Source organism: Paroedura picta, chromosome 2, assembly GCF_049243985.1.
Source record: "Paroedura picta isolate Pp20150507F chromosome 2, Ppicta_v3.0, whole genome shotgun sequence".
NCBI classification, from domain to species: Eukaryota; Metazoa; Chordata; class Lepidosauria; order Squamata; family Gekkonidae; genus Paroedura; species Paroedura picta.
The window spans coordinates 183,101,633-183,127,292 of NC_135370.1; the positions used below are offsets into that span (position 1 = coordinate 183,101,633).

General features: G+C 51.4%; 1 protein-coding gene and 1 non-coding gene across 5 annotated transcripts in view; both read right to left on the reverse strand.

Annotated features, from left to right (window-relative positions):
- Window positions 1–25,660, reverse strand: part of MAP4K5 (mitogen-activated protein kinase kinase kinase kinase 5) — a 128,490-nt gene that overhangs the window by 33,839 nt on the left and 68,991 nt on the right. For 3 of the 4 annotated variants that reach the window (XM_077324122.1, XM_077324124.1, XM_077324125.1), the window contains 8 exons: window positions 24,664–24,795; window positions 24,479–24,541; window positions 15,958–16,039; window positions 14,816–14,932; window positions 13,445–13,523; window positions 11,405–11,463; window positions 9,588–9,655; window positions 1,343–1,387 (listed from right to left, as the gene is read on the reverse strand). In XM_077324122.1, the coding sequence (XP_077180237.1) occupies window positions 1,343–1,387; window positions 9,588–9,655; window positions 11,405–11,463; window positions 13,445–13,523; window positions 14,816–14,932; window positions 15,958–16,039; window positions 24,479–24,541; window positions 24,664–24,795 (645 nt within the window). The remainder of the gene's footprint in view (window positions 1–1,342; window positions 1,388–9,587; window positions 9,656–11,404; window positions 11,464–13,444; window positions 13,524–14,815; window positions 14,933–15,957; window positions 16,040–24,478; window positions 24,542–24,663; window positions 24,796–25,660) is intronic. The other variant, XM_077324126.1, reaches the window with a different exon arrangement.
- Window positions 11,911–11,982, reverse strand: TRNAD-GUC (transfer RNA aspartic acid (anticodon GUC)). Its single transcript has one exon. It is a non-coding gene; the product is annotated as a tRNA-Asp (tRNA).

Below are 25,660 nucleotides of genomic sequence, written 5' to 3' on the forward strand. Positions count from 1 at the left end.
GTCTGAGTGGACAGTTCTGGCCTCCATGGTCCAAGAGTCTGACTCAGGAGAAGGCAGCTTCTGATACCCGGCCTCTCCAGTTAAAGGGACAAGGCAGGGGGTGATGGGAAAGACCTGGGAGAACTGCTGCCAGGCTGTGTGGCTTGGACTGATGTGGGTCTGGTTCACTATAAAGGAGCTTCATGTGTACCCTGCAGGTACTTGTCCAGTTGGGGTTACTCAGGGCAGAATTTTAAAAGCACACCCCGCTTTGAGATCTCGCCGATCCCCTTCTGGGAACCGGGATTATTGCACCAGATGGCTGTTCGTTTTAAAGCCATTCTCAAGCACAACATCTGAGATGACGTGTTAATGGCGTTCCAGATGGTGTGACATGATTCACCCGCTGATTTGCATTTCTCCGGACGTTTTCAGCGGGGGAGCTCTTGGGGTGACTGTGAAAACAGGAAGGCAGAGCCCCACTCCAACCCCCCAAGCAGCTCCAAACATTCCTCTCTGGGAAGATACTTTCAGAGGGGAGTCATGCAGGGCTGCAGAGAAGAGCCAGATTCAAATCCAGCACCAACTTAGGGACCAACAAGATATGGGGGGGGAGGAGGAGGGGAATATAACAAGATCAGTGGCCATGTTCGCCTCTCTGTAGCAGCAGCACCACAGAACTGGAAAGGGCCATCCGGTCCAATCCCCTGCTCAGTTCAGGAAAATAAATAAATATTACGCCCCACTTTTCTCCTCAATGAGGACCCAAAGTTGCTGACGTCTCTTCTCCTCCACGATTATCCTCTCAACAACCCTGTGAGGGAGTTTAAAAGAATGTGGCTTTCACGAGTCACAGCTTACTTATTCAGAGATCTAAACAGCGATTAACAAAGGCCATTAGTTCCCTGCCACAAATGTTGTCAGTTTGGCTCTTTTCTACTAGGGGGAGGTAAGTTTCTGAGAGTCAAAACTTTGATTTTCAAAAGTTTATACCCTGAACATTTTGTTGGTTTCCAAGGCGGCCCAGGACTCAAATATAGGGTTTCTCTCTCTATTTCAGGGGTAGTCAAACTGCGGCCCTCCAGATGTCCATGGACTACAATTCCCAGGAGCCCCTGCCAGCGAAGGCTGGCAGGGGCTCCTGGGAATTGTAGTCCATGGACATCTGGAGGGCCGCAGTTTGACTACCCCTGCTCTATTTGTTCAGGGGGGAGGGATGGGGAAGGGGCAAAAGGTCTCGCCCACTGCCACAAGGCTCCTCCCTTTCAGGATCACTGCCATGGATCTAAGAGTCCCTTGGATCGTTTTGAGAAGCAAGAGGCAGAAAGAGAGAAAGTCAAATATTAAAAAGCTGTCAACTCACTCCTCGGTATCTTCGTGGCCATCGCCAAATTTGGCAAGAGGTGCCCTAGGTGAAATATTTATAAAATTAAGTATGAAGCAAGCATTCAAAAGGAAACCAAACCAGGCTGGGCAGAGGGACGGACGGGGGCTGGGGGGACAGACTCTGCCTGGGTCCTTCTCTGCAGTGGAATGATTTCCTCTGGGACAAGGGAGACAGCAAACCAATCCCTGGACAGGGCTGAGATCCTCAACTTGACGATGGGGGACGAAGCGAATACTTCTCAAGTGATCATGCTTTTCGTGGGAAACTCATTTCCCTGGCCTCATCAAAGTGATCCTTCCAACAGCCTGGTTATCTGAACTTCACGTCTATTCCCAATGGGTTCAACGGCAGACAGTCACTATTATTATTATTATTATTATTATTATTATTATTATTATTATTATTATTATTATTATTATTATTATTATTATTATTATTATTATTTCGATTTATTACCTGCCACTCCCAAGTGGCTCATGACGGGTTACAACAGTCTGCATAAAATCCCAGTAAAACCCCCCATGAAAACTCCCAGACATAAAAACGTAGCACAGATCGAACTAATCTCAGTAACAAAAAAGGAGGTACGGCGGAAAAAAACTGACTCGCATCACTATCATTCCCCCAATAAGAATCTCACAGAGGGGGGTGGGAACAGGGGTGCAGATGGAACCTTCGCAAGCTGCCAATCACATCGCTCTATCCTGGAAGGGGGGCCATGCAGATATCCCTGGCCGTACCGGCCTCAACCATAGACCTGGTGGAAGAGCTCCGTTTTGCAGGTCCTGCGGCAGCAGTAGTCAACCTGTGGTCCTCCAGATGTCCATGGACTACAATTCCAGCATTTGCTGGCAGGGGCTCCTGGGAAGTGTAGTCCATGGACATCTGGAGGACCACAGGTTGACAACCCCTGCCCTGTGGAACGCCGGGAGCACCCGCACGTTGACTAGCAAGTATGCAGACGTCCTACAGAAAGCAGAGCTTGTGTGCAGAATCCAGGTTTACCATCGTGGTTTCCTACCAGTAGACCAGATGTTTGTAGGCCAGGTCTACCAGATAAAAACATCAGGAGAGCCCAGCTGGATCAGACCAGGGGTCCCTCTAATCCAGCCTCCTGTCTCACACAGGGGCCAGCCAGTTCCTCTGGAGGGCCAGCAACAGGGCAGAGAGGCCGAGGCCTTCCTAAGGACATCAGGAGAGCCCTGCTGGGTCAGACCAGGGGTCCCTCCAGTCCAGCCTCCTGCCTCACACAGGGGCCAGCCAGTTCCTCTGGAGGGCCAGCAACAGGGCAGAGAGGCCGAGGCCTTCCTAAGGACATCAGGAGAGCCCTGCTGGGTCAGACCAGGGGTCCCTCCAGTCCAGCCTCCTGCCTCACACAGGGGCCAGCCAGTTCCTCTGGAGGGCCAGCAACAGGGCAGAGAGGCCGAGGCCTTCCTAAGGACATCAGGAGAGCCCAGCTGGATCAGACCAGGGGTCCCTCTAATCCAGCCTCCTGTCTCACTCAGGGGCCAGCCAGTTCCTCTGGAGGGCCAGCAACAGGACAGAGAGGCCGAGGCCTTCCTAAGGACATCAGGAGAGTCCTGCTGGGTCAGACCAGGGGTCCCTCCAGTCCAGCCTCCTGCCTCACACAGGGGCCAGCCAGTTCCTCTGGAGGGCCAGCAACAGGGCAGAGAGGCCGAGGCCTTCCTAAGGACATCAGGAGAGCCCTGCTGGGTCAGACCAGGGGTCCATCCAGTCTAGCCTCATGCCTCACACAGGGGCCAGCCAGTTCCTCTGGAGGGCCAGCAACAGGGCAGAGAGGCCGAGGCCTTCCTAAGGACATCAGGAGAGCCCTGCTGGGTCAGACCAGGGGTCCCTCCAGTCCAGCCTCCTGTCTCACACAGGGGCCAACCAGTTCCTCTGGAGGGCCAGCAACAGGGCAGAGAGGCCGAGGCCTTCCTAAGGACATCAGGAGAGCCCTGCTGGGTCAGACCAGGGGTCCATCCAGTCCAGCCTCGTGTCTCACACAGGGGCCAGCCAGTTCCTCTGGAGGGCCAGCAACAGGGCAGAGAGGCCGAGGCCTTCCTAAGGACATCAGGAGAGCCCTGCTGGGTCAGACCAGGGGTCCCTCCAGTCCAGCCTCCTGTCTCACACAGGGGCCAGCCAGTTCCTCTGGAGGGCCAGCAACAGGGCAGAGAGGCCGAGGCCTTCCTAAGGACATCAGGAGAGCCCTGCTGGGTCAGACCAGGGGTCCCTCCAGTCCAGCCTCCTGTCTCACACAGGGGCCAGCCAGTTCCTCTGGAGGGCCAGCAACAGGGCAGAGAGGCCGAGGCCTTCCTAAGGACATCAGGAGAGCCCTGCTGGGTCAGACCAGGGGTCCCTCCAGTCCAGCCTCCTGTCTCACACAGGGGCCAGCCAGTTCCTCTGGAGGGCCAGCAACAGGGCAGAGAGGCCGAGGCCTTCCTAAGGACATCAGAAGAGCCCTGCTGGGTCAGACCAGGGTCCCTCCAGTCCAGCCTCCTGTCTCACACAGGGGGCAGCCAGTTCCTCTGGAGGGCCAGCAACAGGGCAGAGAGGCCGAGGCCTTCCTAAGGACATCAGGAGAGCCCTGCTGGGTCAGACCAGGGGTCCATCCAGTCCAGCCTCCTGTCTCACACAGGGGCCAGCCAGTTCCTCTGGAAGGCCAGCAACAGGGCAGAGAGGCCCAGGCCTTCCTAAGGACATCAGGAGAGCCCTGCTGGGTCAGACCAGGGGTCCCTCCAGTCCAGCCTCCTGTCTCACACAGGGGCCAGCCAGTTCCTCTGGAGGGCCAGCAACAGGGCAGAGAGGCCGAGGCCTTCCTAAGGACATCAGAAGAGCCCTGCTGGGTCAGACCAGGGTCCCTCCAGTCCAGCCTCCTGTCTCACACAGGGGCCAGCCAGTTCCTCTGGAGGGCCAGCAACAGGGCAGAGAGGCCGAGGCCTTCCTAAGGACATCAGGAGAGCCCTGCTGGGTCAGACCAGGGGTCCATCCAGTCCAGCCTCCTGTCTCACACAGGGGCCAGCCAGTTCCTCTGGAGGGCCAGCCACAGGGCAGAGAGGCCGAGGCCTTCCTAAGAGCATCAGGAGAGCCCTGCTGGGTCAGACCAGGGGTCCATCCAGTCCAGCCTCCTGTGTCACACAGGGGCCAGCCAGTTCCTCTGCAGGGCCAGCCACAGGGCAGAGAGGCCGAGGCCTTCCTAAGGACATCAGGAGAGCCCTGCTGGGTCAGACCAGGGGTCCATCCAGTACACCCTCCTGTCTCACACAAGGGCCAGCCAGTTCCTCTGCAGGGCCAGCAACAGGGCAGAGAGGCCGAAGCCTTCCTAAGGACATCAGGAGAGCCCTGCTGGGTCAGACCAGGGGTCCCTCCAGTCCAGCCTCCTGTCTCACACAGGGGCCAGCCAGTTCCTCTGCAGGGCCAGCAACAGGGCAGAGAGGCCGAGGCCTTCCTAAGGACATCAGGAGAGCCCTGCTGGGTCAGACCAGGGGTCCATCCAGTCCAGCCTCCTGTCTCACACAGGGGCCAGCCAGTTCCTCTGGAGCCCTGCTGGGTCAGACCGCCAGGTTCCTTTTGGACACCGTGGCCAGTAGCCACTGATAAAGCTCCCCTTCACAAATATCTCTAACCTAAAGTCTGTCTGTACCTCTAGGTATCACTGCACCTTCTGGCAGTGGATTCCACACTTTAATCTCTCATCATATAAAGAAATGTTTCCCCCCATTCTAATACTCATCAGCTTCACTGGATGCCCTCAAGTTCTAGTACTTCAGGAGAGGCAGGGGAAGAAGTTACTGGCCAAGAGGCCCAATGCTGAGACCAGGCCAGCTCAGGAGTCCCAGTGAGAAAGACAAGTTACAGAGTAAATAACTAAATACATCAGCTCCCGAAAAGATCCGGAGAGCTCCTAACACAGAAAGGGCAGAGAGCGAACGAGAGAAAGCCAAAGACCCGAAAGAGACTTGTTTGTCTGCAGCTTTGCCATCCACAAAACAGAAGCCCTAGATGAACCCTGGCAGGAGCTCTGGGGCTCCGTCACATAGAGGGGACCCTTGATCGGAGAAGGCTCCAAAACGACTCCTTTCTTTCGGCAGGGAGAGGACATTATCCAGAATTCCAGGCCTCTGAACCCCAAGCATTTCCTGTTTACACCACCGAACAGAATCGGAGCTGCCAGGGAACAGAGGATTCCCCCTCTCTCTGCCCTGGGACGGTCCCCCAAACAAGTCACGAGTTTTGCGCTGTCAGCACAGGTGACCCATTCGTTGCCACTGGACCTCTGGCTTCTCCGTACTTCCTCTGGACCCACCCATACCCGACCAAGCTCAGGTTACGCCAGAGGCCGAACCTCGGTCCGTGATCCCATGCGCCCTGTCTGCTGCACAGGCAGGGGAGGTCAGCAGAGCACAACGGCCAACGAGCCAGCAGGCACAGCTTCAGCACAGCAGGGAATAAAAGAGGGGAAAGGGCAAGGCAGAGCTGCTGGCTGACAAAGAAAAGCGACACAAAGGCACCGGAGAGATCACCAAGCCCGGAAGGCTTTCAGAGGGGAGCCTCGTGGCCCTTTGTAGCACTTTCGGCCATAGAGCCAAATCTCCACACAGCCCCCGCAGTGTACAGGCTTCACTGCCAGGCTGACCTGAGGGATTGGAGCTATTCCTGTATGCAGCTGCATGCAAGTTCCTCCGCAAAGGAAAAGGAAGAGGACGAAGAAGAAGAGGTGGATCTTTTATGCCGCTTTTCTCTACCCAGAGAAGGCTCAAAGGGGCTTCCAGTCGCCTTCCCTTTCCTCTCCCCACAACAGACACCCTGTGGGGTGGGTGAGGCTGAGAGAGCCCTGAGATTACTGAAGAAGAAGACTTGGTTCTTATATGCCGCTTTTCTCTACCCGAAGGAGGCTCAAAGCGGCTTACAGTCGCCTTCCCATTCCTCTCCCCACAACAGACACCCTGTGGGGTGGGTGAGGCTGAGAGAGCCCTGATATCCCTGCTTGGTCAGAACAGCTTTATCAGTGCCGTGGGGAGCCCAAGGTCACCCAGCTGGCTGCATGTGGGGGAGTGCAGAATTGAACCCGGCTCGCCGGATTAGAAGTCCGCACTCCTAACCACTGCACCAAGCTGGCTGTGCCACAGCATCAGTGAAGAAGCTGCTGCCCAGTTTCACGCATGACCTGGACTCTCTGGCGTGGCTGCACCAACAGGCCAGGGGACAAAGGTCCACACTCTCCCCCCATCCCTACGCACAGTGACCAATCGCCATGGAGATCCCAGGCCAAGACCAAATGGGCCTTGCGTAGAATCGCTTCTGGACGGGCCGTGCTCCGAGTCAACTCTGCTTCCTGGTCTGGCATCTGTCTCGGATGGCCCCAAGACCCATCGCCTGTCCCTGGGATGAAAGAGGCAAGGACTGCCTACATTTGTTTGTTAAAACATTTCTATGCTGTCTTTGCTTGCTGCTCAAGGCAACATATGGTGATAGAGAAAAACAAAAACAGCAAACCGCAAATATCCCTCCCCCCCGCCCCTTAAAAGATGCCTGCCGGAATCAACAACTCTCAGAGTGATCTGAATCACTGCACCAGTATCTGAACGAACATGCTGGCAAAGGGTGACCACTGTGTGTGCGTGCACACGAAACCTTATCTTTAACAGCTTTGTTGTTCAAATAAAAGAGTAAGGGGTAGGTGGGTGGAGAATGAGCGCGGACTGTCCGGACTTTAGGCCAATCAGGAGGTGCGCAGAGTCTCCTAATTGGCCTGCAGTCTGGACAGTCCCCATCCCTCGGCCAGGAGCACTCTGGCAAACTCGCTACCATTGCACTCTTGGCCACCCCTGCCTAGCAGTGAGTCTGCTGGGGAGGGATGGCCTCCCTTCCCCCTTGGGCTTCCCAGGCCAACGGGAGGTGCAGGGGGGAGGGGGGTGGCTTCCCTTCCCCCTTCTCTACCTCTACTTCTCTCCCTCCCTTAATTTCTCTCTCACACATTCTCACTCTTTCTCTATAATTCTCTCTTCTTGCTCTCCTACTCTCTATATTTCCCTGGTCTTTCTATCTCTCTCTTCCTTAGTTTATTCCCTTCCATCTATATTTCTAGCTAACACTCTTTTCCCTCTCTTTTCTTTTCTTTCCTCTTTCTTTCTTTTTTCCTATCCTCTTTCTCTCTCTCCTTGTATCTCTCTATCTTAATCACTCTCTTCCTTTCTACCTCCCTCTCTCTTTGCTATTTTCCACCCTCCCCGCATTCTAGCGCCTCTTATATCAGCTACAACGGGCTTCAATTCTAGTATTCTGAGTAAAACTTTGTTGGTCTTAAAAGTGCTAATGGACTCTTTGTTCTGTCCAAGGGCTACTAAGATTGATTTAATAAACACCTACTAGGCCTCCCCTACTGAAAACACCCCCTGACGGAAGACTAGCTCCAGGTGATCGGATGACAATCTCACCCTGGATTCGTTGCAGTTCAATTATACTGATGCTGACGGATTTTAAAATGTGTCATGCTGACTGACTATTCCCATGTTTGATTTTATCATTGTTTTATAACTTTCATGGAAATTTGTTTGAATGGTATTGGTCAAATGTCTAAATGCTGTACACCAGTGGTCCCCAACCTTTTTATCACCAGGGACCCGTCAACACTTGACAATTTTACTGAGGCCCGGGGGGGGGGTAGTCTTTTGCCGAGGAACGTCGCCACTGCCTGAGCCCCTGCTCCGCTTGCTTTCCCTCTCTTCCTGCCACCCACTGGGGGTGCTGCCAGCATCAGCTGCTCATTGCCACGCCGAGGGGGAGCCCCAGCCATGGCGGCCACTGGAGAGCACCAAAGGTGAGCTGGCGGCAGAGTGGCAGGGCAACCCCCGAGGTAGCAGCTGGGGAAGAGGACAAGGAGGAGCCGCGGCCCGGTACCGACTGATCCACGGACCGGGACCTGTCCCCGGACCGGTAGTTGGGGACCACTGCTGTACACAACCCTGAGCCAGTTTGCTGGGAGAGTGGCATAGAAATTAAATAATTCTATGGAACCTGATTTATTTGCTAAATATTGGACATTATTCCTTTTTTAATGGAAAAAATGATACAAAGTAGTCTGTCTGTCTGTCTGTCTGTCTGTCTGTCTGTCTATCTATCTATCTATCTATCTATCTGTTTGTATTCCGCTGCTCTTCGCATGGACTCACGGTGGTTCCCAACAATAAATGAACCCACAGCAATAAATGTACCCCTCTGCTTAAGACTATTTCTTGGAAATGTACTGAGAAGTTTGTTTCTCTGGGTATGTGTGTCTATTTATATATGTCAGGCTTTTTCGACCAGGGTTTCGTGATATGATCATACATCGTCATGTCAACCCATTTCCACCCCTCCCCAAATGGCCAATGATGAGCCTGGAGGGGTTGGGAAGGGGAGTGGCCTCCAGGTGGGCGTGTCCACAGCTCTGCTTCCCCACCATATTCTGCACCATCTAGCTACTTCTGGGCTTTCAGGAAGCCTGAGGAATGTTTTAGGGGGTTCTCAACACTTACAAAGTTAGAAAGGCTGATGTATGTATATTTACTGCGTGTTCATATTGGAATAATAGTAATTTTTTTGAAAAACGGGGGAGTGGAGATGCCTGATCATGAAGCCCTGCCAAGCCGCTGGCTTGGCTGGGTTTCCAGGAGACCTCCGACTCCTCAGAGCCAGAACACCATGGAAAAGGCGGGGCTCTGGTCGAGGCCAGGTGGGTCACCCCACGTAGGGGGCTAGCTGACAGATAGCTGCGTGAGGACCGTAGCTGGCATTCAGCGACACACGGATGGTCAAGGTGAAGTCATTTAAACATGTCACAGTTCCAGCACTGTGGGCTTAGGGCTGAAACCGCCCCCCCGCCACCGGCACAGGCCAAGACAGGAGTGGAGGGACTTCTGCAGGGGAAAGACTGTATGGGCCAAAGTGGGCCTTTCGCTGTGGCATCCCTGCTGCAGCATGCAGACAGATCAGCCAGTGCTTTGTTTTGCAGCATTGCTGGTGGCTGATCAAAGGATCACGCTGGGCTACTGAAGAGGGGGCTTGGGAGGCTGCACTGCAGGGGGGAGGAGGAGGAGGGAGAGATGTTGCGGTCCGTCTTGCCTTTTCCATCTGCGGTGCTGGATCCAACCCAGTGTCTCATTCCCCCACCTCCCTTTCCCAGCCAAATCTGCTTATTGCTTGTTTATTTATTGACAAGGCCAGGCAGGCCGATACTTACTTGGCGCAGCTCCCAGAGTCAACGAAAGGATTCCAGTGCGAAGCGAATTGTGAGCCGGCAGCTACGCCCTGTGGAGGCACAAACCGGCAAATGAGCCCCTTCTCCGAAGGGGAGGATGACCGCCGAAAGCACAGCTAACTGGGTACAGCCGTGAATGCTGCTGCTGTCGAAAATCCCCAGTGGAGGTGAAGCAATTTCTAGAGGGGCATGTCTTGGATCCAAATTCTGCTTTGGGTCTCGCAAACAAGGGCAGGGTGCCAACTTCTGACTAGGTCCCCCTTTGCTCCCATTGTGCCTCTCCGCAGCTGTCTGGGGAGATGTCAGGTGAGGCAGGAATTGGAGCTGCTGCCAGCCCTGGAGCCAGCTTGTGGGAAGAGGTGGGGCTGAGGCCACAGCTGGGAGGCAATCCTGTCTATTCACAGAGGACAGGATGACCCAGTGAGCCGTGCTATTCTGCCCAAGGACCTGGCGGACACGGCCTCTGAAGGAGCCCAGTCAAAACTGCTGCCCGGAGCTGAACCAGGCTTGCGCTGAGGACCTGGTCAGCTTCTAGATGGCCTTGCCAGGTCTGTTCCCGCAGCCACGGGGCAAGCAACACTGTTGGGCCAGCTGGAGAGCACGCCTGGGACCCCCCCCCTCCTGTTTTTATCACAGTGACGCTTGTTACAACTATTGCTTTTTGCCATCAAGTCAGAGCCAACTCATGGCCACGCAAGGCGACAGCTGTTCAGAGGTGGTTGGCCACTGTCTGCCTCTTGGACTTCCCTGGAGGTCTCCCCTCCAAGCACCAACCAGGGCCGACCCTGCTTAGCTTCCGGGACCTGATGAGATCGGGCTACCCAGGCTGAGGCAAAAGATGAATGCCAATGGTTGGCCCTTGCCGGCCTCTGCACAGCAACCCGGGTCTGCTTCGATGGTCTCCCACCCAAGGACTTGCCAGGGCGGCCCCTGCTTAGGGGCTATTTGATTTATTTGTTGGATTTATTTCCTGCCCCTATCGGCAAAGCTGTCTTGCGGTGGGTTGCATAAATAAGAGGTAAAACCAACACATCAAAATAAAAACTAAACACCATTTCAACCCCCCAACACTAACAGATAAGGTAAATGACCCCGAACTCCTCCCCTAATTTCTAGCGCCCCTTTCCTGGTGCCTCAGGGAGAGTCTGGGGGTGCCGTCCAGATGCACTAGATGTCTAACTTAACCTCAGATCTTCCACGCCCTGGCCTCAACCAAAGACCTGGTGGAAGAGCTCCGTCTTGCAGGCGTTATGGAACTACGAAAGCTCCTGCAGGGCCCTGAGCTCTTCTGGGAGCTCATTCCACTAGGCTAGGGCCAAGACCGAAAAGGCCCTGGCCCTGGTCAAGGGTAGGCAAACCTCCCAATGGCCGGGCACCACCAACAAGTTGTGCCCACAGAGCACAAGATTCTGCAGGGGGCATAAGGCAACAGGCAGTCCCTCAGATATGTGGAGGGCCTTAAAGTAAGAGCCAAGACCTTTAACTGCAACTGGCAACCAATGCAACTGCCTGGCACAGGACATGGTATGAAGTTGCACCCCCGCCAGGTTGGGCAAACATGCTTCCTGGCCTGCCCCCTTCCTTCCCAGCTCCGTCTTGGAGGGGTTGAGTTTAGGTGATTCTGCTCAAGCTACCCAGCTATGGCTTCCAAACATCTGGTGAACGGTCTGGGGGGGGGAGTCAATGAGGAAATAGAGCTGGGTGGATATGCAGGTCAGGCTGTCATGATATATTGCTGTTTAAAATTAAACAAAGCCCACAGTTCTAACGGTGTGGAAAAAGAAAATTCTTAGCCATACCATTTCATCCCTCGCTTCCGTCTCTTTCCTCAGGGGTGGTTCGAACTGAAGCTTGTCAACTGCAAAACAGGCAAGTCCAATCTGTAATTAAATCTGGCAGAGATCTTCCCCCCCTTCCCAGCACCAAGCACTGACGGTATGAACAACAAGCAGTACAGAAGGACCTTCTAAGAGCTCTGTGTGAATCAGGTACATAGACTCATAGAGTTGAAGCAGACCTCCTGGGCCATCTAGTCCAACCCCCTGCAACATGCAGGACACTCATAACCCTGGTAGAGTATTGGCTTGCTTTCACACCTTCCTGAAATGAGGCCCTTGGTCTGCTGTCCATTGGTGAAGGGATCTGCTCTTCAGAAAAGTCTCCTTGCCTCATGAAGACACATGAGGCTGCCTTTTGCTGAATCAGACCATTGGTTCATCAAGGCCAGTATTGTCTACTCAGGCTGGCAGCAGCTCCCCAGGGTCTCAGGCTTTCCCATCCCCTCCTGCCTGGTCCTTTTAACTGGAGATGCTGCCTGGGATTGAACCGGGGACCTTCTGCATGACAAGCAGAGGCTCTGCCACTGAGCTACAGCCTCTCTCCATGGCTCTCCAGGATTTCAGGCAAAGCTGAGACCATCCCCTCCTGCCTGGTCCTTTTAACAGGAGATGCCAGAGACTGAGCCTGGGTCCTTCTCCATGCCAAGCAGATACTCTGCCACTGACCCACAGTCTCCTTCCATGGCTCTCCAGGGTCCCAGGCTGAGGTCTTTCCCATCACCTCAGCCTGGTCCTCTTTAACTGGAGATGCCGGGGACTGAACCTGGGACCTTCATGGCCCCTCCCCCCAATAATACATTTGCGGGGCTCATCCCCATTAGAAAAGATGAGCATCTGGTAATGAACGGTTCTGTTTTGCTTCTTGTCGGCTAAAGTGATTTTGGAGCAACCAGCTTTGGAGAGTCTGACGAAAGCAGCTTTGACTCTCGAAATCTTTGACACTTTGAGACCAAATCTTGTTGGTCTCTAAGGCAGGGGGAGTCAAACTGCGGCCCTCCAGATGTCCATGGACTACAATTCCCAGGAGCCCTTGCCAGCATTCGCCAGTGAATGCTGGCAGGGGGCTCCTGGGAATTGTAGTCCATGGACATCTGGAGGGCCGCAGTTTGACTACCCCTGCTCTAAGGTGCCGTTGGCTTCGAATCTGGCTGCATTCAGCAGAGCTACGGCTTTGTTTTCAGAAATGGAACGGAGCATCTTGGAAACTGGATGAAAGCCACCGTTCTCGTTGCTGTAGTCTGAGGGCCTAACAAAACAGGATGGCGGCCACGGGTCCATTCTGTGGCGGCCACCATTGTAAAACCCACTGCAATCCTTTAAAAACTGCCTAGTTTCGATAAATTAATCAGGAGCCAGAACCTATTAAAGGGAAACTACCTACTTGGTGGAATAAGCCCTTGGGAGGAGATCAGAATCCTTATTTATTTATTACATTTATTACCCGCCACTCTCGGTATGCTGGCTCTTGGTGGGTTATGGGATAAAACCCCACAACAATAAAACCCCGTTAAAAAAACCCCTAGAGCCTCTTGTGGCACAGAGTGGTAAGGCAGCAGACATGCAGTCTGAAGCTCTGCCCATGAGGCTGGGAGTTCGATCCCAGTAGCTGGCTCAAGGTGGACTCAGCCTTCCATCCTTCCGAGGTCGGTAAAATGAGTACCCAGCTTGCTTGCTGGGGGGTAAACGGTAATGACTGGGGAAGGCACTGGCAAACCACCCCGTATTGAGTCTGCCATGAAAACGCTGGAGGGCGTCACCCCAAGGGTCAGACATGACCCGGTGCTTGCAGAGGGGATACCTTTACCTTTAAAAAAAAACCCTTCTGGACGGCTGAGGAGATGCTCAACTCCAGCACATATGGAGGGGCACGGCTTGTGCAAGGATTCTGGAAGGGTCCTCGCGGGTCCTGGAGCAAATCGAGCACCTTCTGCTCAACCTTTCCGAGAAGGAGACGGAACTGTCCTTGCTATGTCGCCAGGTGAATGCGCCTTTAAAACTCACAGTTTATTTCTGAGGCCGTCCTCTCAGCTCGGATGTTCCGGTTGGTAGAGCGGATGGTCGGCCGAATCACCGGGTGAGGCTGTCGGGGCCAGAAAGGGACAGGTCAGAGGTCAGGAAGCCTCATGCATGCAAGAGAAGCACGCTTTAGGAGGGGGTTTATGTTTTCATGTTGCATCCCACCGCAAGACGGTTTCTCAATAGCAGTAGGTTAAACAAACACAAACACACAAACACACACAGGAAAGACACAAATCTGAGGCCCAAAACAAAGGCCTTAAAACTGAGATAGACACCTAATTTCAGCATTTACGTTTCTGAATATTAAGGCCCAAATTGTTTAAGATAGGCAAGATTTGCAATTGGGATCTTACGAACACAAGAGAAGCCATGTTGGATCAGGCCAGTGGCCCACCCAACCCGACACTCTGTGTCACACGGTGAGTAAACCCAGGTGTCATGAGGAGGTCCACCAGCAAGGCCAGAACTCCAGCAGCTCTCCCACTGCTGACTCCCAAACACCAACAAGACAGTGTTCCCTCGATCCCTTGTGGCTAATAGCCACTGAGGGAATCTGCTCCATATGTTGATCCTATCCCCCCATAAGAACCTAAGAGAAGCCATGTTGGACCAGGCCAGTGGCTCATCCAGTCCAACACTCTGTGTCGTTCAGGGGCCAACAGGAGGTCCACCAGCTGGGCCAGAACTCCAGAAGTCCTCCCTCAGTGGCCCTCCAAGGACTAAGAAGTGACAGCATCACTGCCCCAGACATAAGAGAAGCCATCTTGGATCAGGCCCACCCAGTCCAACACTCTGCGTCACATGGTAGGCAAACTCGGATGTCAACAGGAGGTCCACCAGTTGGGTCGGATTTCCAGAAGTCTCCCACTCTTGCCCCACACGGCACCAAGAAGACAGAGGACCACTGCCCCAGACATAAAACAATAAGAGAAGTTGGATCAGGCCAATGGGCCATCCATTTAAACCCTCTGCGTCACACCGTGGCCAAACCTGGGGGCCATCAAGAGGTCCACCAGCAGGGCTAGAACTCCAGGAGCTCTCCCACTGTTGTGTGTGTTTTAAAAATTATCTCTAGGAAAGGGTTGCTGGGGGAGAAAGCACATTTATTCCTTTCCTCTCCAGTCCTTTCCTGAGGATTGCCCGGCCTTCTGCTATGCTACCGTCCCCTGGCAACCCTTACTGCCTGCCACGGCCCCAAGGAGCAGAGGATGAATGGATTTTTCAAACTGGTGCCATGCACACCCTGATTTCTCTTCCAGGGAAAGCCCAGAAGTGACGTCACGTCATTCTAGGCTAGGCCATAAGGCTTTGGTTCTGCCGCAGGCCAGGGAAGGGGCCGGAAGAAGAGCTCACCTCAAAGTCATCATCGTCCGGCTCGCTATAGTGGGGGTGGTTGTCGGGGTTGTTCACCTTGTCCAACAGTTCGGTGGCCAGCGTCCGAGTCAGCCCAGGCAGCCCCACAAAACTGTGCTGAGAAGATCACAGAGGAGAGAACCAGGTTAGGCCTCAGGCAGCTCTTGGAAGGAGGAACTGAGAGAGACGGATTTGTTTCATTGCATAAGAATTAGCTGCTCTTCCAGACAACGGTGGTCTGAGTGTCTGAGAAGCCACGTTTGCACCAAGAGTGGCTTCAGCCTGTACCCAGCTGTGCTTCCCACCCATATTCTGGGTGATCACGCCACTCCTGGGGTTTCTCAAAGCCTGAAGAATGTTTCAGGGGTTTCTCAACAGTAAAAAGGTCGAGTGAGGCTGGCCTGCTCAGACTGGCTGGGGATTGAACCTGAGACCTCCTACATGCCATTTATGCCCAACGAATGAATGAATGAATGAATGAATGAATGAATGAATGAATGAGTGAGAGAGAGAAAGAAAGAAAGACAAAGACAAAAAGACAAAAACAGAAAGACAGAAAGACAGAAAGACATACAGACATATACATGCATGCATGCATGCATGCAGGCAGGCAGGCAGGCAGGCAGGCAGGCAGAAAGAAAGAAAGAAAGAAAGAAAGAAAGAAAGAAAGAAAGAAAGAAAGAAAGAAAGAAAGAAAGAAAGAAAGAAAGAAAGAAAGAAAGAAAGAAAGAAAGAAAGAAAGAAAGAAAGAAAGAAAGAAAGACTTTCTACTTTTTTTGGGTGGGGAATAAATGAATTTTGAATGAATGTATGTTTTCGGGAGGGAGGGTGTTGGATGCTCATGTCCTTTTGAACACTTTACTTCTGTTAATCTTTACTTCTGTTAATTTCTGCACCAGAATTTGGTTAACTTGCCATTAACTTCCCATGAATCCAAATCAGAGGCCCATCCATCCAGATTTGGCCATTCTTAGCATAAGGCTATTTCCTGAAAGTCTTCAACATTCATTATGCTTTAATTGGTGCCTCTTGTAGCATGAAAAATTTTGAATATTTACGCCATCAGTCGCAAAGAGATTGCAATTTTAACTTTCTAAAGACCCCCCCCCCCCCCCCAAAAAAAAAATCCACAAACCACTTACAGTCAGGAGTCGTTCTGCTGTTGGCCTCTTCTTTGGATTTTTTGTAAGTGCTACTTTGACAAAATTATGGAATGTTGATGACCTTTGAAGAAAAGGAAAAATGCAGTTGTAATCTCATTTAGTGGGACTGCACACAGCTTGCTTGCTTTATTTATTATTTATTTATAACTAAACCTACAAAACAGCACAAAAAATCACACATTTACATGACTAACCAATAATGTTAATATACCTAAAAACTGGTAAAACAGTAAATTACTATCAAAAGCATTAAACAATATCTAAAGTATCAATTACAAATCTTCCCAACATCAACAGCCAGTCAGAAAATCAGTTTTGTATAGTGGTTAAGAGCAGCAGCCTCTAATCTGGAGAGCCGGGTTTGATTCCCCGCTCCTTCACCTGCAACCATCTGGGTGACATTGGGATGGTCACAGTCCTGCTCTCACAGTTCTATTAGAGCTCTCTCAGCCCCATCTTTATCCCAGGGGGTCTGTTGTGAGGAGAGGAAGGGACGGAGATTGTAAACCACTTTAAGATTCCAGGTAGTGAAAAGCAGGGGATAAAAACCGACCTTTCTTCATCTTTGAAACACAAAGTGTGAAAGCATGGTTGCTGAAAATTATCATTATTAAGCTTAGAGCAGGGGTAGTCAAACAGTGGTCCTCCAGATGTCCATGGACTACAATTCCCATGAGCCCCTGCCAGCGAATGCTGGCAGGGGCTCATGGGAATTGTAGTCCATGGACATCTGGAGCACCACAGGTTGACTACCCCTGCCTTAGAGGGCCGTGATTTGGATGGCCAAGGCTAACTCAGTCTCATTACCTCCTGGAAGCTAATCCAGGGTCAGCCCTGGTTAGTCCTTGGGTGGGAGACCACCAAGGAAGGCTATGAAGAGGCAGGCAATCACCTCTGAACGTCTCTCCCCTTGAAAACCCGCGAGGTCCCCAGGGGTCCCCTGTGACCGGGCAGCACTTCTCATCACTACCCAGTCTGGCGGTCCAGTTTGGCAGGGACACAAAAATTTGGGAGAGGGGATTTTCACCCTGTGTGTTTTCAGATTTTTTGACAGGAAAATTAGGAGATTGGAGGGAACTGCTGAAAACGAGGAAATATTTTCTCTTTGGAAATGCACGAAATCCTTTGTAAGATGGGGTTTCCTCCTTCGAAATGTATAGCAGAAGAAAGTCTTTTTCGCTTTTCTGCGGGGAAATGAGGAAATTTTGGATTTTGATTTATTTATTTGATTTATTTCCTGCTGCTCCCAGCAAGCCATTTCCTGGTGGGTTACAAGATAAACCCCCCACATTTAAGCCTACAATATAAAACCCCATTAGAAATTAAGGCTGCCTCCAGGTGTAGGTTTCCGAGTATCGGCACCCCACCAGCGGCGATGGTCAGCCTGGTGGAGATCTGTTCTGTGGAGCCCGTCTGATCTTCCAAATCCCAGCCTCAACCACAGATCTGGCGGAAGAGCTCTGTCTGGCAGGCCCTGTGGAATGCCAGAAACTCCCGCAGGGCTCTCAGCTCTTCCGGGAGCTCATTCCGCCAGGTTGGGTCCAGGACCAAAAAGGCCCTGGCCCTGGTCGAGGCCAGGCAAACTTCTCAGGGCCAGAAAAACTTCTTCTTTTGGAATGTGAGAAGCTTTTAAAGACAAGATTCGCTTGAAGTGCGTCGTATGAAAACATTTATGTCCACAGTTGATAACTACGACATAGTGTGTTCAATGTTTTGAAATTTAACCAGACTAATTATGCGGGTAGTCCTACCTACTACAGTGTGGGATTCACTGCCAAAGAACATAATGACGGCCACAGGAATAAACTGCTTTAACAGGGGATTAGATAGATTCCTGGATGATGCCTATCAACAGCCCCTGCTTGCTTAGCTCAGTTTTTGAGCACTTTCTCTTTACCCTTAAGCCAGGGGTACTGTTTAACTTGATGCTAATCCACAAGTAGAAGAGTTGGTTTTTTTCACTACCTGAAGGAGTCTCAAAGCAGCTTACAATCGCCTTCCCTTCCTCTCCCCACAACAGAGAGCCCTGACAGAACTGCTCTGTGATAACAGTTCTAACAGGACTATCGCTAGCCCAAGATCACTCTGGTGGCTGCATGGGAAGAAGCAGGGAATCAAACCTGGCTCTCCAGATTACAGGCCTCCCTTCTTACCCATTGCTCTAAGCTGGCTCTCAGAAGGTTTCCGATCCCTCTCTGTCCACTACCCTAACATTTCTTAACTGGAGAGGCCAGGAATTGAGTCTATTTTTTTTTGTACACAAACCATGGCGGACGCTGCTGCTGAACTACAGCCCTCCCTTCTCCCATTCCTTGGCCCTACATAGTATTTTCGGAGAACATTAAAAAAAAATTGGTTCACTTTTCTCATAAATTCGCTTCTTTTTTCCCAAAAAAATAAGAGGGAGGGAAAATGCTCTGTGCAACGATTATGCAAACGGCAAAACCATCTGTAAGGAAAAGAATGTGGTTTCAATGCTTTGGACACTGGAAAATGTGGCGAAGCCCAAGACCAAAATCCTACAGGGCAGCCTTTTGGAAAGAACGAGAGAGAGAGAAAGAGAAAGAGAGAGAACAGACACAACGAGGAGCAACCCGCAGGGAAATTCTGCTGCTCACATTTGGAGAAATAAGAAAATGCAGAACCTGGTAACCTCCAAGGGGAAGCCCTTTTGAGTTTCAGCTTCTTAGAATCACTGGATCACCCGCAGGGCCCTTCTGGCCATTGAGCCCAACCCCCTGCTCAGTGCAGGATCAGCCTAGACTAGCTTTTTCCAACCTTTGGACCGCAGAGCCCCTCCCGCCCCCGCCACATTTTGCAGGCTTCAAGTAAACCCAAAAGTGGTGACAGGCTCCTTTAGGAGTGCGGACTTCTAATCTGGCATGCCAGGTTCGATTCTGCACTCCCCCACATGCAACCAGCTGGGTGACCTTGGGCTCGCCATGGCACTGATAAAACTGTCCTGACCGGGCAGTGATATCAGGGCTCTCTCAGCCTCACCCACCTCACAGGGTGTCTGTTGTGGGGAGAGGAAAGGGAAGGCGACTCTAAGCCGCTTTGAGCCTCCTTCGGGTAGAAAAAAGCGGCATATAAGAACCAACTCTTCTTCTTCTTCTTCTTCAGTAATCTCAGCACTCTCTCAGCCTCACCCACCCCACAGGGTGTCTGTTGTGGGGAGAGGAAAGGGAAGGCGACTCTAAGCCACTTTGAGCCTCCTTTGGGTAGAGAAAAGCGGCATATAAGAACCAACTCTTCTTCTTCAAATGAGCAAAGACAGATGTGGGAGCCAGCTGATCGATCATGCGATCATTTCCCGTTCCCCTTGTGGAGAGGGAGTCTAGGACCATAGAGCAACAGGGGAAGGAGGCTCCAGTGATGTCAGCCGTCATTTGAACTTTTGGGAAAGGCCGCGGAACCCCTGGGGTCCTCTCACGTAACCCCAAAGTTCTCTAGAACCTGGCTGGGAATCCCTGGCCTAGACTCAGAGTACACCTGAGAAGCGTTTGTCCAGCCTCTGCTTGAGGACGGCCAGCGAGGGGGAGCGGGCAGTTCCACGGCAGAACTACTCTGACTGTAAAGACTTTCCCCCTCACATCCAGCTGGTACCTTTCCGCCAGTAATTTAACGCCCTCACTGCATGTCCTCTCCTCTGCTGCCCACAGGAACAACACCCAGCCCTCCTCTAAGGCAGGGGTAGTCAACCTGTGGTCCTCCAGATGTCCATGGACTACAATTCCCATGAGCCCCTGCCAGCGTTTGCTGGCAGGGGCTCATGGGGATTGTAGTCCATGGACATCTGGAGGACCACAGGTTGACTACCCTTGCTCTAAGGGACAGCCTTCCAAAGACTCAAAGAGAGCCCTCCTGTCCCCTCTCCACCCCTTCTTCCCATGTCCCTCTGCCTTCTGGGTATCGTCTCTTCTGCACTTGCTTTATTCGGCTCACATTGTTTTTTGCAGTGCGGTCAGTGTTTTGCTTCTCGCCTGAGAGGGTCTGAGAATTCTCCGGCTGAAAACCTCTTCGCTTTATGGTCAGACGTCACCAGCTCTGTGTTTTAAAACCGCGTACCTGCGTGGCTTCGGGAGCAGCGGGGAATTCTCGGTTCGACTGCCTCTTAGACCCCAGTTAAGCAGAGGCAGAGAGTGGAGCATGCCGGAAATTGCAATGGAGGACAGAGACTTATAGAATCATAGAGTTGGAAGAGGCCATCCTGCCTCTCCAACCTGCCTTTTCCATAGATATCTTCTTGGCAATCCATGGCCTCATTTTCTTCACGTCTGCATTCTCTGCTACTCAGTTTCTCAACTTCTTTGTGCATGAAGCCACCTTATGCTCAATCAGTCCCTGGGTCCGTCAAAGCCCCGTCTACTCAGACTGGCAGCAGCATTCTCAATTCTCAATTCTTTCACGTCACTTGCAGCCTGATCCTTCTTTCACAGAATCACAGAGTTGGAAGGGACCTCCTGGGTCATCTAGTCCAACCCCTTGCACAATGCAGGACACTCACAACCCTCTCGCTCACCCACTGTCACCTGCCACCCCCTTGAACCTTTAACCTTGAACCTTTGGGAAACAAAACATAGGAGGAAAGGTTGGGGGAGCTTGGTCTGTTTAGCCTGGAGAGGAGGCGACTGAGAGGGGATCTGATAACCACCTTCAAGTATTTAAAAGGCTGCCATGTAGAGGATGGAGCAGAGTTGTTCTCTCTTGCCCCGGAGGGAAAGACCAGAACGAATGGGATGAAATTAATTCAAAAGAAATTTCATCTAAACCTCTGGAAGACGTTCCTGACAGTTAGAGCAGTTTCTCAGTGGAACAGGCTTCCTCGGGAGGTGGTGGGTTCTCCATCTTGGGAGATTTTTAAGCAGAGCCATCTGACGGAGAGGCCGATTCTGTGAAGGTTCAAGGGGGTGGCAGGTGACAGTGGGTGAGCGAGAGGGTTGGGAGTGTCCTGCATAGTGCAGGGGGTTGGACTAGATGACCCAGGAGGCCCCTTCCAACTTTATTATTCTATGATGATTCTGATTCTATGATTCTATTTAGCACACAGCACTGGGGCAAAATTCCTACCAGATGCATCCGGGCTTCATCAGCGCTTCTCAAGTGAGGAAGGACGAAAGGAGAGCTGGAAGGGGGGTGGGGGAGGGATGCCACAAATCACCAGAGAAGGGGCATCCAGTCTGACATGCTGACGGGTTAGGAGAGGCAATTAAAGAAAAGACAAGGACAGAGCGGGTTCACAGGAGGACAGATTCCCACCGTCGGGTAATAAATCCGTCTACTTAGGCCCGGTGATACCATCGGAAAAGAATTTATGAGAAAAGAAAACAGAGCTGTGCAGGCACCGTGGTGGAAAAGGAAGCCCTGGAAACTTCAAGCCCTGAGTTTGTTCCTTTTGGGATTAGGAACGTAGCATCCAGACACACTCTCGATCTGTGGACACAAGCGCCAGGCAAATAGAGGGACTTGGGTGTTATTATTATTTATTTTTCATTTAAACTTTAGGATGTTTTGGGCTGATCCTGCGTTGAGCAGGGGGTTGGACGGCCTGTGTGGCCCCTTCCAACGCTATGATTCTGTGATTCTAAACTGTGTGGATGCTGCTGCTCTACCCAGTCAGGGGTCCCCAGGCAGCCTGGAGAAGAGCGTTAAAAGGACTGGAAACCGACACTTAAAATGATCCTGCAATTCTATAAAAACCCCTCGACAAGCCACACCTGAAGCGGGCAGGAAGGCCAGCGACTGTTCCTGGAGGGTGCCAAACGAAACAAACGAACAACAAAGTCTTTGCGATGCAGGCAGCTGGACCCATCTCTCTCGGGGAGGGGGTTCCCAAATTTGGATGCCGTGATGAGGAAAGTCATTCATCAGGTCACCCCATGCAGCCTCAAATGGCGGGGGGCAAGCCAAGCAAGGCTGTCCAGGGACGAGTGTGCAAAGGAACCAAGTTTGGATTAAGATTTTTTAACATTTTACTATAGGGAGTAGGAAAAAAAAGTGTAAAATGCAAATTCGTTCAAGACGGAATTTTCAACCAGGGTTTTATGAAAACCTGGGGTTGTTCTTGACAGCCCTGGAAGGGTTTCCTGAATGGGGAGGGGGAGTTAATTAATTTTTAATATCTATTTTAAATTTGTTGAACATTTATCAGGTGATATGACCATATATGATCATGTCAACCTGGCCCCCCCTCCCAAAATGGCCAATGGCGGGCCTGGAGGGGGTGGGAAGGGGAGGGTCCCTGGGGGGGGGGCATATTCATAACTATGCTTCCCAACTGTATTTTGCACGATCCCATCACTTCAGGGGTTTCTCAAAGCCTGAAGAATATTTCTGGGGTTTCCCACCTGAATCTAGCAAAGGGGCATGGAAGACAAGGCTGTGTCATTCTCAGCCGGACGCCAGTTTGGTTAGCCGGGCACTTCACGGACCATGCACTAAATCACCACAGAAGGAGGATGTCTTTCCAGGTGCCCTGCTTGACCCAAGTACTCGAAAGATGACCAGAAGGAATGGGAAGGTCCGTGTCGGAGAAGGCATGGCAGGGGCTCATGGTAACTGTAGTCCATGTACCTCTGGAGAACTACAGATTGGCCACCCCTGCCCTGTGGGGTGGCCACAAGTCAGCTGTGACTTGAAGACCAAAAAAAGAAAGAAAGAAGGAAACATGATATTCAGAAAACAGCTGTCCGCTTGGATGCAAATCATAAAACGAGTTAGCAAAATGCCAGGCAGTTGCAAATGGATATTTACCACGCCTTGAAAGGCTTTGAGATTATTGTTAATGAACCAGAAAAGTGACTTCAATTACTTTCCACCATCTACGGATTATTATCATGAGCAGGCGAGAAACCATTCATTTGTAGGGTGGGGAAAAGATTTTACTGATTAATATGACCAAACAAGGACAGCTTGCCCTGCATGAAGACGGTAATAACACTCTTTAAATATACTGAAAAATAATGGACAGGTGGTTTTTCACACCAGATGGCAATGCCAAAATAGGAAAAAAGCATCAAAGAATACTGGACATATAAATGTAAGCAAGGCTTTTTAAAAATAGGGCCATCACATGTGGTAGCAAAAATATGCTGGTAGGACGTTTTTAAGAGAGAAACCACCACATGATTCTAAATAGGACCTTTCAGGCTGATTCCTAGATGGTTGAAACCAAAAGTGAGAAAGTATCTGATTGATTTTGCTGATGAACAAGAACAGTAATTAAGCGGGAGGAGGAAAAGAAACACGGGGAAAGATTTTATTAAGTTTTGGCAGCCAATCGTTATGTACTGGATTGCCTCTAAGCCAGAGGGAAATCTGAAGAAGGAAATTCTGAAGAGTACAGGATTAGAGTACAAATTGAAGAAGAAGAAGAAGAAGCAAAAGAGTTGGTTCTTATATGCCGCTTTTCCCTACCCGAAGGAGGCTCAAAGCGGCTTACAGTTGCCTTCCCTTTCCTCTCCCCACAACAGACACCCTGTGAGGTGGGTGAGGCTGAGAGAGCCCTGAGATTACTGAAGAAGAAGAAGAAGAGTTGGTTCTTATATGCCGCTTTTCCCTACCCGAAGGAGTCTCAAAGTGGCTTATAATCACCTTCCCTTTCCTCTCCCCACAGAAGACACCCTGTGAGGTGGGTGAGGCTGAGAGAGCCCTGAGATTACTGGAGAAGAAGAAGAAGAGTTTGTTCTTATATGCCGCTTTTCCCTACCCGAATGAGTCTCAAAGCGGCTTACAGTTGCCTACCCTTTCCTCTCCCCACAACAGATACCCTGTGAGGTGGGTGAGGCTGAGAGAGCCCTGAGATTACTGAAGAAGAAGAAGAGTTGGTTCTTATATGCCGCTTTTCCCTACCCGAAGGAGGCTCAAAGCGGCTTACAGTCGCCTTCCCTTTCCTCTCCCCACAACAGACGCCCTGTGGGGTGGGTGAGGCTGAGAGAGCCCTGATATCAATGCTCTGTCAGAACAGTTTTATCAGTGCCATGGTGAGCCCAAGGTCATCCAGCTGGTTGCATGTGGGGGAGCGCAGAATCAAACCCGGCATGCCAGATTAGAAGTCTGCACTCCTAACCACTGCACCAAACTGGCTCTCGCTGAAGTTCATGTCGTTTACTTATACACATTTTCATGCCAGTATATTTTGTGTATAAGAAGGGTTAAAAACACCCACAGGATTTTAATTTTAACTCAGAGGCAACATATGGAAACAAGAGCTGAAGAGAAGAGCTGTTTTTTTAATATATCCTGCATTTCACTACCCGAAGGAGTCCCAAAGTAGCTTACAAGCACCTCTCCCTTCCTCTCCCAACAACAGATGCTCTGTGAGGTAGATGGGGCTGAGAGAGCTCTAAGAGAACTGCACGGCGAGAACAGCTCTAAGAGAACTAGGACTGGCCCAAGGTCACCCAGCTGGCTGCATGGAGAGGAGAAGCGGGGAATCAAACCCGATTCTCCAGTGTAGAATCTGCTATGAGCAAAACAAGAACAAAATCTCCAGACATACCATTTTGTTTTCTCCTTTAGCTTTGGTGGTTGAAAGTTGCTTTTGGACATGAGAAAGAGGGCCCTGAAACAGAAAGAAACAACCCAAACGTTTATACAAGGCAGAGGGTGGCTTCCCCATAATCCCAGAGTTGTCGATTCTGCTGCCCGAAATGAAGGGGGAGGAGAGCCCCTCTGCCCACAGACCTCATGGGGTGAAGGTCGAACATGGGGGGCTGCAGCTCCGCCAGTTCGATGGCCGTTATGCCCACGGCCCAGATGTCGCAGAGCTGGTTGTAGCCGCCGTTTTTCTCTACTGCGGCCACTTCTGGAGCCATCCTGAAAGGAAGAAAAGGTGGTCATCAGATGGTACCCCTGGCCAGCACCTTCTGCTTCCCCCCCACACACACACACCTGACAGTATTTCCCCAGTGCCCATGAAGAAGAAGAGTTGGTTCTTAGATGCCATTTTCCCTACCCGAAGGAGGCTCAAAGTCGCCTTCCCTTTCCCCTCCCTACAACAGACACCCTGTGGGGTGGGTGAGGCTGAGAGAGCCCTGATTTTCCTGCTCAGTCAGTACAGTTTTCTCAGTGCTGTGGTGAGCCCAAGCTGGCTGCATATGGAGGAGTGCAGAATCGAACTTAGCATGCCAGATTAGAACTCCGTACTCCTAACCACTACACCAAACTGGTGTGGCATCTGGAAACTAAACCTGGCACATTGTATTTGTGATCCAATTTGTGTGGACTGGACTGGGTTGCAGAGACCATGTCGCTCTGGTCTTGTCCCATCTACACTGCCTCCAAATTTGTTTCTGGGCTCAGTTCAAGGCTGTAAATCTGCTGGATGTTTTGGGAGCCGACCTTGGAGCTGAAGGCACCAGCAGCATCTCACTTTAGCTTTTAGGCTCAACCTTGGAGGTGTGGCATCTGGATTGTTTTGCGCCGATACAGACACTTTGGGGGGAGTGGGGATTGATAAAGGGCAACTGACCTTAGGAGTGTTAGTCTTAGCAAGGATTCAGAGATGCTTGTTTTGTTCACCATCAATAAAGAGATCTTCTTCAACTGAGTCTGCTTGTTGGGAGTAATTGACTGGACTCTCACAGTCTTCCACCAGTGGCTGAAGACTTTTTTGCCTCGTTTGGCATTCCCTTAATAATTCCTCCTTCCTACCCAATGTTTTAGTTGCTGATTTTATGCT